Source organism: Chaetura pelagica, unplaced genomic scaffold (genome assembly GCF_000747805.2).
Source record: "Chaetura pelagica isolate M959 unplaced genomic scaffold, ChaPel_1.0 scaffold274, whole genome shotgun sequence".
Lineage (NCBI taxonomy): Eukaryota > Metazoa > Chordata > Aves > Apodiformes > Apodidae > Chaetura > Chaetura pelagica.
This window is the reverse complement of record NW_009952983.1, coordinates 2,058,783-2,071,166: the sequence shown is the minus strand read 5'-3', so window position 1 is coordinate 2,071,166 and position 12,384 is coordinate 2,058,783. Positions and strand designations below refer to the sequence as shown.

Here is a 12,384-nt window from a genome sequence, read left to right as displayed (position 1 = left end):
TGTAGAAAATAAATGTGGTTCTTAAATTATGTCAAAAGAAACCAGTAAAAAAGTAATGATTTATACACTGGGATAAAATGAAACAATTAGAGAGAATAATAAATTATAATTACAGTATTTCAAATATTTGCTTCATGCTTTTTTTCAGCATTGGTTTCTAAATGTCTAACAGGCCCTCAGAAGCCAGAAGTCAGGATGGGCTTTCAATGGATGACAGGATGTGGAGCTGAATAAAGTCCTAGAAAAATGACACCACCCTTGGTTATTCACTGATACAGAAAACATCAGCACATGGCAGTTTTAGGTTTGGATCTAACACAGATTTTTGTTAATGGAAATTAATTTAGGCTTGTTTTGTTTAGTTTTGTTTTAAAATCAACTGGTCTTTTGCACTTTAATGAACTGAACAGCAATGATGGTCATTAACAAGGATGTCACCCAAGCACACTGCACACGTGCTCACGGGACACTACACAGTGGGTTGGCTTTTTGTACAGTCCAAGTGAACAGGAATTTGGAATCATTTCAGGTCTGATTAAGCACTGCAAAATGTTGAAACCCATAAAGTGCTTTGAAATACAAATCGTTTTTGCTCTTCAGAAGTAGGAAAAAAAACCAATCCAAACATGCACTTAAACCTGAAACCTCCATGCCACAGATCCTGCAGTTCAACAGCAAGACATGCTTTGTGCCATTTGCTTTGAGATTTCCTCTCCCATCCCCAGTTCAACATTCACATAGTGTCTAAATTGGATTTGTCACTATCTTCTTGGTCCTGTTTGTACATGAAGGTTAGAAGGAAAAGAGCAATATCCAGTGATGACCAATAGGCAGTGTGTGATGTGACTGCAGACCAGTATCTGCTCTCCACGAGACCTTCCCTGAGCTCAAAATCAATCCTGTGCTCCAGTTCCACTAGAAACAGAACAGGAAACAAAAACCTTTGCAGGAAAACAAACAACAGCAGCATGTTTCTCCATGAGCTTTGGGTCCTGAGTCTGTTTGCTGTGTATGACATGTACGTCATCTCTCCCTGTGCTGACATTTAACAACACACTTAACTGAACTGTGGTTTTTAACAATATGTACCTACATTTTTATGCACCTGCATTTAGCACAAACCTAAGAGCAGTGCTTAGAATCACAGAATGGTGAAGGTTGGAAGGGCCCTTCAAGATCATCAGGTTCCAATCTCCCTGCTATGAGCAGGGACACCTCCCACCAGACCAGGCTGCACAAGCCTCATCCAACCTGCCCTTCAACACCTCCAGGGAGGGGGCATCAACACCCTCCCTGGGCAACCTGTTCCAGTGCCTCACTGCCCTCATGGGGAAGAATTTCTTCCCGATGTCTGACCTATGTAAGGGAGAAAAAAAAAAAGAAAAGAAACTAAAGCTTGGAAAAAGATGGCATTATTTTTTAAGCAGCTGTTTTCCTTACAGTAACAACATATTTATGCTCCTTATGCTAACTACACAGAAGCATCCAGCAAATGTTGAGGCTCCACTAGGAAACATGGACTTTCTAAGGTGGATGCTCAGAACTTTCTGAAGTAAATGGACCTCTCACATCTTTAATGGCTACACAAGGAGACTCCACCCTGTATTACAAGCCCTTTCTGAAAACCAGCTGTCCCTACACAGAGCTAGCCCTTTTAATTTCCAGATGATTCCATTTCAGCAGTTCTCCTTTCATTTCAATGGTGGGTTTGATTAATACCACATTCAAAGCAATTTTCACTGCATGTTTAACTAGGCCGATGTCTAACCTATTGTTAAGGGACTTCAGTGGTTAGAAAATCTCTACAAGAGAAGAAAAAGGACAAAGCTAAAAGCCTGCTTAGCTCCAAAAGCCAAAAAAATCCATATTGAGTGAAAAAAAAATAATAAATGCAGGCATTTATCAAAGTCAGTTTGAAGAAGGTTTAATTCTTGGCTCAAGGAGAGCAAGGAGTACAGGGATCAATGGCACCAGCGCTGCCTCGGCTCTCATGGCACACGACCTGCCTTCATCTTTCCCCAGGGTCTTGTGCCACTCTGCCAGCACAGAAAAGGAGTTGGAGCCTTGGAATACCAGGAGAGGACCACAGTCATTCCCACTAAGACACAGATTGCAAAAACCAGTTGCCCTGCAAGGAAGGACAGCCCGGATGAGAGGCGGATCCAGGAGCTTGGGAGGCAGCCAAGTCCTGCTGCAGGCCCAGTGCCTGCTCCCAGCAAATCCTTGGGTGGTGGATGGTATCCCTCCTCTCCCAGCAAATCCTGGGGTGGTGGATTGCATCCCTCCTCTCCCAGCAAATCCTGGGGTGGTGGATTGCATCCCTCCTCTCCCAGCAAATCCTTGGGTGGTGGATGGTATCCCTCCTCTCCCAGCAAATCCTGGGGTGGTGGATTTTACCTTGCCCTCTCCCAGCAAATCCTTGGGTGGTGGATTGCATCCCTCCTCTCCCAGCAAATCCTTTGCTGGTAGATTGTATCCCTCCCAGCAAATCCTTTGCTGGTGGATTGCATCATTCTCAGCCTCCCTGGCCTCTGCTCAACATTCTCCTTTGGAGCAGGGATGGGCTTTCAGCAGAGGGGGATGCAGGAACTGGGCAGGAGGCCCTTGATGTGCCAACCTGTCCCAAAAGGACCTCGTTGGCAGCTCCCCAATATTTGCTGTTGTGCCACTTTGGTTTCCTCAAGTTTAAAACCAGGTCTCTGCCCTCAAACACTGCCTCAGCCAGGTGATCTGCTGAAATTAGTACTGATGAACAGCAATGGATCATGTGAATGCTATCACAAGATACAACATACTTGTGACTCTTTAAATTAAAAAAAAAACAACAACCCAACCCCACTGGCAAGGGAGCCAGTGAGAAGTTTAGAAAGAAAATCAAGTATGAATTGCTGTAAATAAAGTACTTATATTTTAAAAACAAACCCAAAACCAACCAGCTGCTAAACTTGCAGTTTCTGTTCTGGGCAGTTCAGCTGAGGACAAGGGCAGCTCCTGTTTCCAGTCATACATGTCTTTAAATCCAGATTGCTTCAGAACTGCAGACGTATGGGGAAGTTTAAATAAATCTGTTTTATGAGAAATGGTGAGTGGGACACTCTGCAGCAATTATACTGCTTCTCCTTGTGGGAGTTTAGGAGCTACTGATGTGCAGATCTCATTATCCAAAGATCATACCTGTGTGTGTTTAATGTTTGGTGGATATATAAGTGCAGATAGACATATACATGTTGATAAACCTCCTTTAAAAGAAAAAAGCATTAAAAGGAGAACAAAGAGTCACTCCTTGGACAGTCTTATGAGATTAAAAAAATCATAGAATCACAGCATGGTTTGGGTTGGACGGGACCTTAAAGACCATCTAGATCCAACCTCCCTGTGTGGGCAGGGACACCTCTCACCAGCCCAGGTTGCTCTTGGCCTTGAACACTTCCAGGCACCCACAACTTCCCCAGGGCAACCTGTTCCACTGTCTCACCACCCTCACATTCAATAATCTCTTCCTAATGTCTAACCTAAATATCCCCTCTTCAGGTTTTAACCCATTACCCCTTGCCCTCTCTTGCTACAAGCCTTTGTAAAAGGTCCCTTCCCCAAAAGCAGGAACAGCTTCCACATTTATCCCTCCAGAGCCAACCACCACCATGAACTAGCAGCATTTGTTGTAAGGGCACTTCCAGCCTCCCAACCACACATGGATGCAGCCCAGGGAAGGTCGGGCTTCCACAGGGTGTGTCAGGTGGACTGGTCACTCACCGATGGGTTCCAGAAAGCCTGAGCCACTGTGTGGGAGAGGTGGTGTCCCCACGGGGGTGGCCTTCTTCTCATCTCCTTCGCCTCCGTCTTTTCCCGTCTCCAGCGTCTGGGGGGTGGTTGTGCTGGACCGACCAAACCTTGAAAACAGCATCCCGCCCAGGCCCTTCCCAATACTTGCAGCTCCTGGGTTCCAGCAAGGAGAAAAAAAAACAAAACACAACAAAACCAAACCAGAAGCACAAGGGCAGCTGAACCAAAGGCGCAGATGAAACTCTCTGGAGCGCACGTCAATTAGAGCCGAGCGGCAGGCAAAGGAAAACACTCCTCATGCTTTTCTGGGGTGGGAACAGCTTAGCTCACCCATGTGTACACTGCTTATCCTGAGACTAATCTAGGGTCCAAGCAAAGGCTATCATTTGGAAACTGCTGTTCGGGGGACAGAAATACATGAGCAATGCAAGAATTCTGGTCCTTTTGCAGATATGTTGTGGTTTCATGAAAAGGCTACGAGGCAAAAATCAGAACAGTTGTACCTTCTGCACAAAGAATCCCACTGGGTTATTTAAGACACTTCCCATGAAGGGTCCTCTTACAGATATTTACAAATGCTCTTATCATCCTTCAAAAGGAATATTTTGGTTGCTCAGGAAGAGGGGTGTAACAGTTTTAAGAACAGACCTGTGATGTTTTCTCCTGACTTTGCTGCCACCTTATGGACAGGACATTAAAGTTTCTGGAGTAACAGCAAAAAGCAACCCTGCTTTGCAGTACTGCCTATTTCCACTTAAGGACTAAACTGCTTTTCTGTACTTATTTGATTGGGAAGACTCCTGGCACACTGTCACATCAGCCTGCATCCAAATCCCACACAGAGAGCTAAAGAGAAGCCTTGAGTCAACAAAAGCTGCGAGTGCAAGCTCAAATATAAGCTCCAGTGAAAGTGAATTTAAGCTCAGTTAAACCAGGGCTCCTTTTGAATCAGAAAGCCAGGAAAGGACAGACTTCTTATTAAAACAGACTGACTTTCCTATTGTAAAATCACGAGTTTAATGGAACTGTAATAGCCTACATACTGTGAGCTTTCTTCTATTTGCCAATACCAGAAAATGTAGTCATAAAACAAGCTTTAAGTTATTTTTTTTTCCCCATGAAGTAGAGTGGAAACTATGAAATCACCAGGATGTTACTTCCGTAAGGCAGACAACAATAAGGCAGCAAGAGCATCAAGTCCCACATCCTCTCCTTGCAAGCCAGCATATGTAAACTGTCTTTTCTTCAAAGTAAATGTCAGCTGGGATTAAAACAAGGCATGTCCAAACTATGCAGGACAAACTGAAACAGCCAGGAATAGCTTGCTTATAGTCATTGAATGGTTTGGTTTGGAAGGGACCTTCAAGATCACCCAGTCCCACCCCCTGCACGGGCAGGGACACCTCCCACCAGCCCAGGCGGCTCCAAGCCCCATCCAACCTGCCCTTCAACACTTCCAGGGATGGTTTTGGTTGCATCACAACCAGTGAAGCCCTAACAAGAAGGTCCTATATAAAAAACAACTTTAAAAAGGCCATAAGGAACAGTTACCTAATATACTTGCTTTGCCTATGTTTGTTATGGACTCCCCGTAGTGGCGTCGAACCATGACTGGTGAAGTAGTTGGGCTGGGTACAGCTGAAGCACTTTCACTGTCAGTAACTGAGGTAGGTTCTTTTGTTGGGTTGAGAAAACTTGGCTTCATATGCTCATAAGGTAGAGGGTTTGCAGTGTTATACCAGTGGATCTGGACAGGTGAAATGTTGCTGTAGTGTTTCAGAATGAGAGGCTCTAATCTATAGGCCTGCGAGAGGAATTCAGGAAAGAAAATCCTGAGTGTCAAGACTGCAAAAAAAATAATAAAAATCACATTCCCTTCCCATACTGAATCTCTCCAAACTCAAATCCAAAATATTTGTAACAAGTGAAGCCTAGAAAGTGACAGAATAGTTTGGTTCACTTTTATTTTCACAGCCTGGAAGATACATTAGTTGCCCAGTTGTTTGTGCACTCATGTTTGCACATTTCTCTGCAACACTCCCACTACCTGTGTTCGTCACCAACACACAAGTTACTGTTAATAGATGTTTGTTGCTCTGCATTGACAGAGCAAACTTTATATTATATCCAGTTAACCTGATTCTGCACATCACAATGGAGATGGGGCAACTGCCTATGTAAAGATTGTTTGATGATCCCTGTGCAAACCATGAATGGATCTGCTTATTAAAAAAACAAGAAATCCTTTTCTATTGATGCTTTATTTTTGTTTACTTAGATGTTGAGAAGCATTCAGTACTTTTTCATTAAGTGCAGAATTAAAACTTAGTAAAGTGACTGTTTGCAGAGTGGAACCACAGATTGCAACCTGACCAATAGTCCTAAGAGGTCCCAGGAAAATTCTGGTTTTGGCATAGCTGGAGCTGAACAAGATCTTGAGATGAGCAGAACCAGCATGTTTGGATTGATGTCTGAAGATAATCAGATGGAGTTGAGATGTAGGTGGAGTTGAAACACAAAAACACCTCCAGGTTATTATTCTACAGGAAGGATGAAATCCCAAATGAACCTTGCATCAAAAAAGTTGCCAAGGTGATGCAGATCAAAGGCCCTTTGGTAACAAGGAAGAATATAAGGACAGGGTGAAGCTAGATCAGCACTCTACTACTCCATCCTCTTAACAATCTGTTCTTCAGGACATCTTGGGGAAAAAAACCACAGTGGTTTTGCTCTTCTGTAACATCTTGTAATTGGTATTTTTTGCTTAATGGAAGTCACCAGGTTAAGCCCACATTGGAACTTGGTTGAGAAGGATTATGGTCTATGTTTTAGCAAAACACCCCCGAAAAGCAGAGTAATCTCAACTCTTATGCTTATTATTATGAAAAGAGAAGAAAGACCTAAGGCAATTCTATGTAAAAACTGTTATTCTACAGTTATAAAACCCAAGACATCGTACGCAAATCACAGAATCAGAGAATCACACAGAATATTAGGGGCTGGAAAGGACCTCAGAAGATCATCAAGTCGAACCCCCCTGCCACAGGGGGGCAACCCCCCTGCCACAGGACCACAAAAACCCACCCAACTATGGCAGATTGCTCAGAAAGGCATCCAGACAGGTCTTGAAAGTCTCCACAACCTCTCTGGGCAGCCTGTCCCAGGGCTCTGTCACCCTCACAAGTTCTTCCTCATGTTCAGGTGGAACTTCCTGTGCTTGACTTTGAATCCATTGCACCTTGTCCTCTCACAGGGCACAAGTAAAATGAGGTTGTCCCTTCCTTCTTGATACCCAGCCGTCATGTATTTTTAGACATTAATTAGGTCCCCCTTCAACCTTCTCTCCAGACTGAAAAGCCCCAGGTCTCTCAGCCTTTCCTCATAAGGCAGGTGTTCCAGTCCCTCAAATTGTCAACGAACATCATGATGGAACATCTTTGAAGATCACACATTATCACACAGCTGGTGCTTAAAACCAGTCAAGGTAAAAGCTTGCAAATGTAATTAAAACTCACCACTGGATCTGTTGGATGGAAAATATTTAGTAAGCGGTTACAAATGGTTCTGGGCAGAATGTGATCTTGACTGCCACTGTTTCCTGGCCGGATGCCACGCAGTGCCAAGAACACTGCTAGTGGAGATCCCATACAGAAGAAATTCTCAACCTAAGGAGAGAATTCATCCACATTAATAAGGATGGAAATACTGCTTCCCAATGTGGCTGGATTTGATTTCTCTTTCAACTGATTTCTTGGTTCCAGGCCAGGAACTTGTACAACATTAGTAAGTCAAAATGGGATGAGCACAGTAACATAGATACTACAACATGAAGGGCAAGTTTCCCATTTCCCTTTGCTAGGAGAAGAGATACACATTGTGAGGCTACAAAGTTGGAGAACAAGTCAGATATGTGAACTGAAAGAGATCTACCAACACTGGGAAAGGCTGAAGGGAGAAGGATTTGGAAGACACTAAGGAAATCACAGAACACTAGGGGTTGGAAGGGAACTCTGAAGATCATAGAGTCCAACCCCCCTGCCTCAGCAAGACCAAGAAAAACTAGGGCAGATTACTCAGAAAGGCATCCAGATGGGTCTTGAAAGTCTCCAGAGAAGGAGACTCCACAACCTCTCTGGACAGCCTGTCCCAGGGCTCTGTCACCCTCACAGCAAAGAAGTTCTTCCTCATGTTGAGGTGGAACTTCCTGTGCTTGAGTTTGAATCCATTGCCCATGGTTCTATCACAGGGCACAAGTGAAAAGAGGTTGTCCCTGCCTTCTTGATGCCCAGCCCTCATATATTTATGCACATTAATTAGATCCCCCCTCAGTCTTCTCTTCTCTAGACTGAACAGCCCCAGGTCTCTCAGCCTTTCCTCATCAGGCAGGTGTTCCAGTCCCTTCATCATCCTCGTAGCCTCTGCTGGACTCTCTCAAGTAGATCCCTGTGATGAGTTTCACAAGACTGAAAACTGGTTTCTCATGAAAATTCCAAAAGAATAAGCAAGTCCCAATTCAATGGGGAAAAAAAAAAGCAGCTAGTTTTTCAGCAGAGCTATTCAGTGTCACAGGCTGCAAAATTGCTCTGTCACCTGTATCGTCACTCTGGTCTAGTGCAAAGCTGCTCTTCTTTCTTATCAAGCTTTACAAACACCCTTAAATTTGTGCAGGCTGGACAAAAAGCTTTCTCATCCTTAAATACAATAGAAACAGGTATTTGCAGTGCAGTCATTTAAACTGGATGAGTAACTCGAACCTCATCCATCTGGTGTTCCTGTCCCCAGCACCTGGAGGACACAATTACAGACTTTCTGCTTCAGAAAGAAATCAGAAAGGAACTGCCAGCTCACACTTGCTGGCAGATGCTTAAAAGATGTTTTCATGAATTCACCTTAGGCAAGAACAGCCCCAAAATCTCAAAAGGTTTGAGCAGTTACATGGTGTGTGGCTTCTGCTCCATCGCTTCTATAGATAAACACAAGATTAAGTGTCCACAGAACAGGTATTTTCTTCTTGGAGGACACAGTTCTTTGCTGTGTATTTTCTTACAAGCCTTTCACCATGGCCTTCCAGCTCTGGAAATGCTTACAAAGACAAAGGACCATTTGGTGGGTACCTTAACGGGTGGCACCAACACCAAAGCAGGGAATGCTAAAAACCAAAAGTCAGCCTTCCAAAAATAAAGCACTTCAAACTGCAGCCACCAGCCTGGCAGTGCTCTTGCAAAGTGGCTGAAGAGAAGAGTGCCAAGCCATGAAACCTACTGGGAATGGGGGACTAAAATCTTTCTGGAAAACATTCATTCATGGTGGTGTTTCTCCTAGGAGCAGGAGTGAGGCACTTCACACACACTCCTGAACACGGTCAGCACCGGAGGAGAAAGGTTTAAGAACGTGACGTTCCAGCAGAGCACTTTTCTCCTGGTTATGATTAATGACCAGAAGACCTAATGAATTTTTTTATTTTTTTTTTCATTTTAAGCAGAAGCTGAGCCAAAAAGTCATCCATTTAATTTAAGGCTGCAGCATTTTCAGAATTAAAAAACAAAGGGGAAAAGCTGAACGAGCCAAGAGGAGAGAGGCAGCACAGCTCTTCTGTGCAGAGCTACGTGTGGGGGCCAAACCAGCAGCTTTGGTGGTGATTGAAACAGAAGGCACAGAATGTGATTACAATTTACATTTCCGTGCTGCCTTTTGGCCTGGAGGATCCCAAACATCCTCCCAGAGTGAGGAAATAGAGACCTTTGCAGCAGCCTCTACCCATTCCAGCAGGCAGGAATGTTCTGCGGCCTCAGCAAGGAAAACGGAGGCTTCACACCAGGGAACTGAACTGGGCAGTTGTGTGTTGAACCTACTGCAGCACATTTCTGCATTCAGTCTGAAGCCTTCACCCAGTCAGGGAAGGCTGCACGTCACCACCCCATTAAGCTCTCACAGTTCTTGTGCATGTGGTTAAACCACAAGGATCTTATCAATAATTTGTGATAGTTGTTATCAACGCTGACATGACTGTCAGATGATGCTGCCTAGAAACCAGAAGCTCAAGTACAATCTGGAGCTTCTTCCAGAAGAGCTTCTGTAATCCTGGGTGAACAAGAAGTGCTAAGGGATACTGAAGCACTTTGGGCCAGCACATTGGCAAGTCCAGATTTAAATGAACTTCCTTTTCAGTGCTAGGGAGCAACTGCCCTATGTCCTGCCCTCCTCTCCCCCACAGTGGTTGAAGATCATCCTACAACAGGGTCATTACCACGCACCACGGAGTCATAGTGAGGCAGGTATGACACCACTACCCATCCTGCCATGATCTTCAGCCCCTTTAGCCTTTAACTCAGATTCCTCTCACACAAGTGGTGAGGAGAAGGCTGCACTTCTAAGCTTTAGTTTTACAACAGGCTATTGGTGGTGTGGCTTTTAATCTACTCAGGTCCTAATGACTCAGTTTATTCAACTGTTCCATCTGAGAAGTAGAGGAGAGTGCACCATAAAGATGTTTTCATTCTGATGGCTTGTCCACTCATAGACTGGTTCAGGTTGGAAGGGACCTTCAAGATCATCAGGTCCAACCTCCCTGCTATGGGCAGGGACACCTCCCACCACACCAGGCTGCACAAGCCTCATCCAACCCGCCCTTCAACACCTCCAGGGAGGGGGCATCAACAACCTCCCTGGGCAACCTGTTCCAGTGCCTTCCTACCCTCATGGGGAAGAGTTTCTTCCTGATGTCTGACCTAAATCTCCCCTCTTTCAGTGACATCATTAGACTACAAGACACCCTGTATCTCCACAGGTCTTTTTTTTTCTTCCTCCTCAAAGGGTCAGTCAGATAATTTCCTGTAATATTAGACACCAGCCAAGTTAGCTGCTGGATTTATTCTTCTGCTGGTCTAGCCAAAAGCTACCATTGTGCTTGCTCAACATCAGGCAAGAGTAAATCTGCTTAATGGAGGAGTAGTGACTTTCTCCCATCCTAAGAAGCTCAATTAGTTTCAGTCCATAAAAGAGGGAATGCACTGACAGTGTCTGGCCCTTTTCATTAAGCTGTCCCCATTTTGTTGTGTAATGCAGCTTAAGGAAACCTGTGACACACTCCCATGTCCTGCATGACACACCAAAGTCATTTGTGGATCAAGCACTTATGGTGAATAGCAATTCATGATCAAACCAGAGTTCTGGTCTGCCATGAAGAGCCAAGGTTGGGACCTACACAGCAGTTACTTCTCTTTCAACAAGCTCTTCACCCTCAGTGAGCTGGAGTGGCTGGTGAGCAAGTATCTTTCAGGCACCCTGTTGAAATCCCCCCTTGGCAGAAGCACTTTGCTATCATGTCCATGGAAAACCTCTCTCTCCCCTGGAGCTCTGTCTCAGACATGGCACTAAAGCAATGGGAGTCAGAAGTGTAAAACTTCACAGAAACAAAACATCTTCCTTTCAGGAAGGGTAAGAAAAAGAAATGTACTGCAGTTGAAAGCTACCTAGTAGTCATTTGTGCTGATACAGTCCTCTTTTCTTCCCCCTTTCTTTTCCCCCTCCTTTCCTGCTCCCTCTGAAAAGCAGCTGTTCAAAAAAACCCTTCAATTTAAACACAACTGAGTGAAGAATAATCTTTCACAGAGCTGGAGGAGTATCAGCCTGACTCCAGCTTCCTTGATGGCAGAGATAATAGCATGATACATGCTTCTAAGCAGGGAGGAAAAGAAAAAGGCTATGACAAACTGAATTATAGTTAGTTTCCTCTTTTTTATGGCTTAAGATTGACCTTGGCTTCTAGGAGTCATTCTGAACTCAGGAGGAAAGAAAAATGGCAAGTTAAGGAACAATAATCTATTTTCTCTTCATCTATCATGTCACATTTTTACAGTTTAATTTTCCAGGATATCCTCAAGCAGCTAGAAGGTGTTGCACATCCCACCAAGAAGCCAGAAAATGGCTTTTTCCCAGTGATGGGAAATTGTAGCAATTTATACAGCTGACTAGCAAGCCATCTATTTCATGAAACTAAAAGTAACTTGTGCTAACTGTCAAACCAGTGTCATTTGGAAGGAAATTCCACTGCTGGAGGAAATTCAATCAGATTTGCTCAGCAAATGTGACATGTTAGAAGTAGTCCCTGAAGAAAATGGATTACTTAACAAAGTAGAAGTGAAAATTGTTCAAGATATTTGATTAATGTAATTTGCCAAATGGCTTTTACTTTCTGACATACTCGTATGTGTGTAACAAATTAACAATCTACAGGTTTATCTATTTATATAAGCATATATATTTGTAAAAAATAGGAAGATATAAATCCAGTAACATGTTTACATGTGTCCATGCACTTCAACCAATACAGTAAAATTATTCTACCAATATCAAGTCTAGGGATATGAAGAAAAAGGTAAATAGACTGAGTTTACAGATGTATTTTTACAACAAGTGGAATATTCAGTAAAAACCTCTTGAACATACATACCTTAAATTTTAAGACAGGTGGTTTTGATATGGTGGATGCCTTTAACCCATGTAACCTCTCTTCTATCTCTCTCAACCTGGAAAATAGAGATCTTTCTGAGATCCAATTAAAAATGCTGCCTTAACCTCTCTGATCCAAACAGGCATTCC

General features: G+C 43.8%; 1 protein-coding gene across 1 annotated transcript in view; it reads right to left on the bottom strand.

Moving 5' to 3' along the window:
* Positions 1-733: 733 nt before the first annotated feature.
* Positions 734-12,384, bottom strand: part of DDHD1 (DDHD domain containing 1) — a 50,769-nt gene continuing 39,118 nt past the window's right edge. The window contains exons 8-12 of the mRNA XM_009996479.1: positions 12,236-12,311; positions 7,299-7,448; positions 5,335-5,587; positions 3,754-3,936; positions 734-915 (exon numbers count right to left, since the gene is read on the bottom strand). Of these exons, the coding sequence (XP_009994781.1) occupies positions 734-915; positions 3,754-3,936; positions 5,335-5,587; positions 7,299-7,448; positions 12,236-12,311 (844 nt within the window). The remainder of the gene's footprint in view (positions 916-3,753; positions 3,937-5,334; positions 5,588-7,298; positions 7,449-12,235; positions 12,312-12,384) is intronic.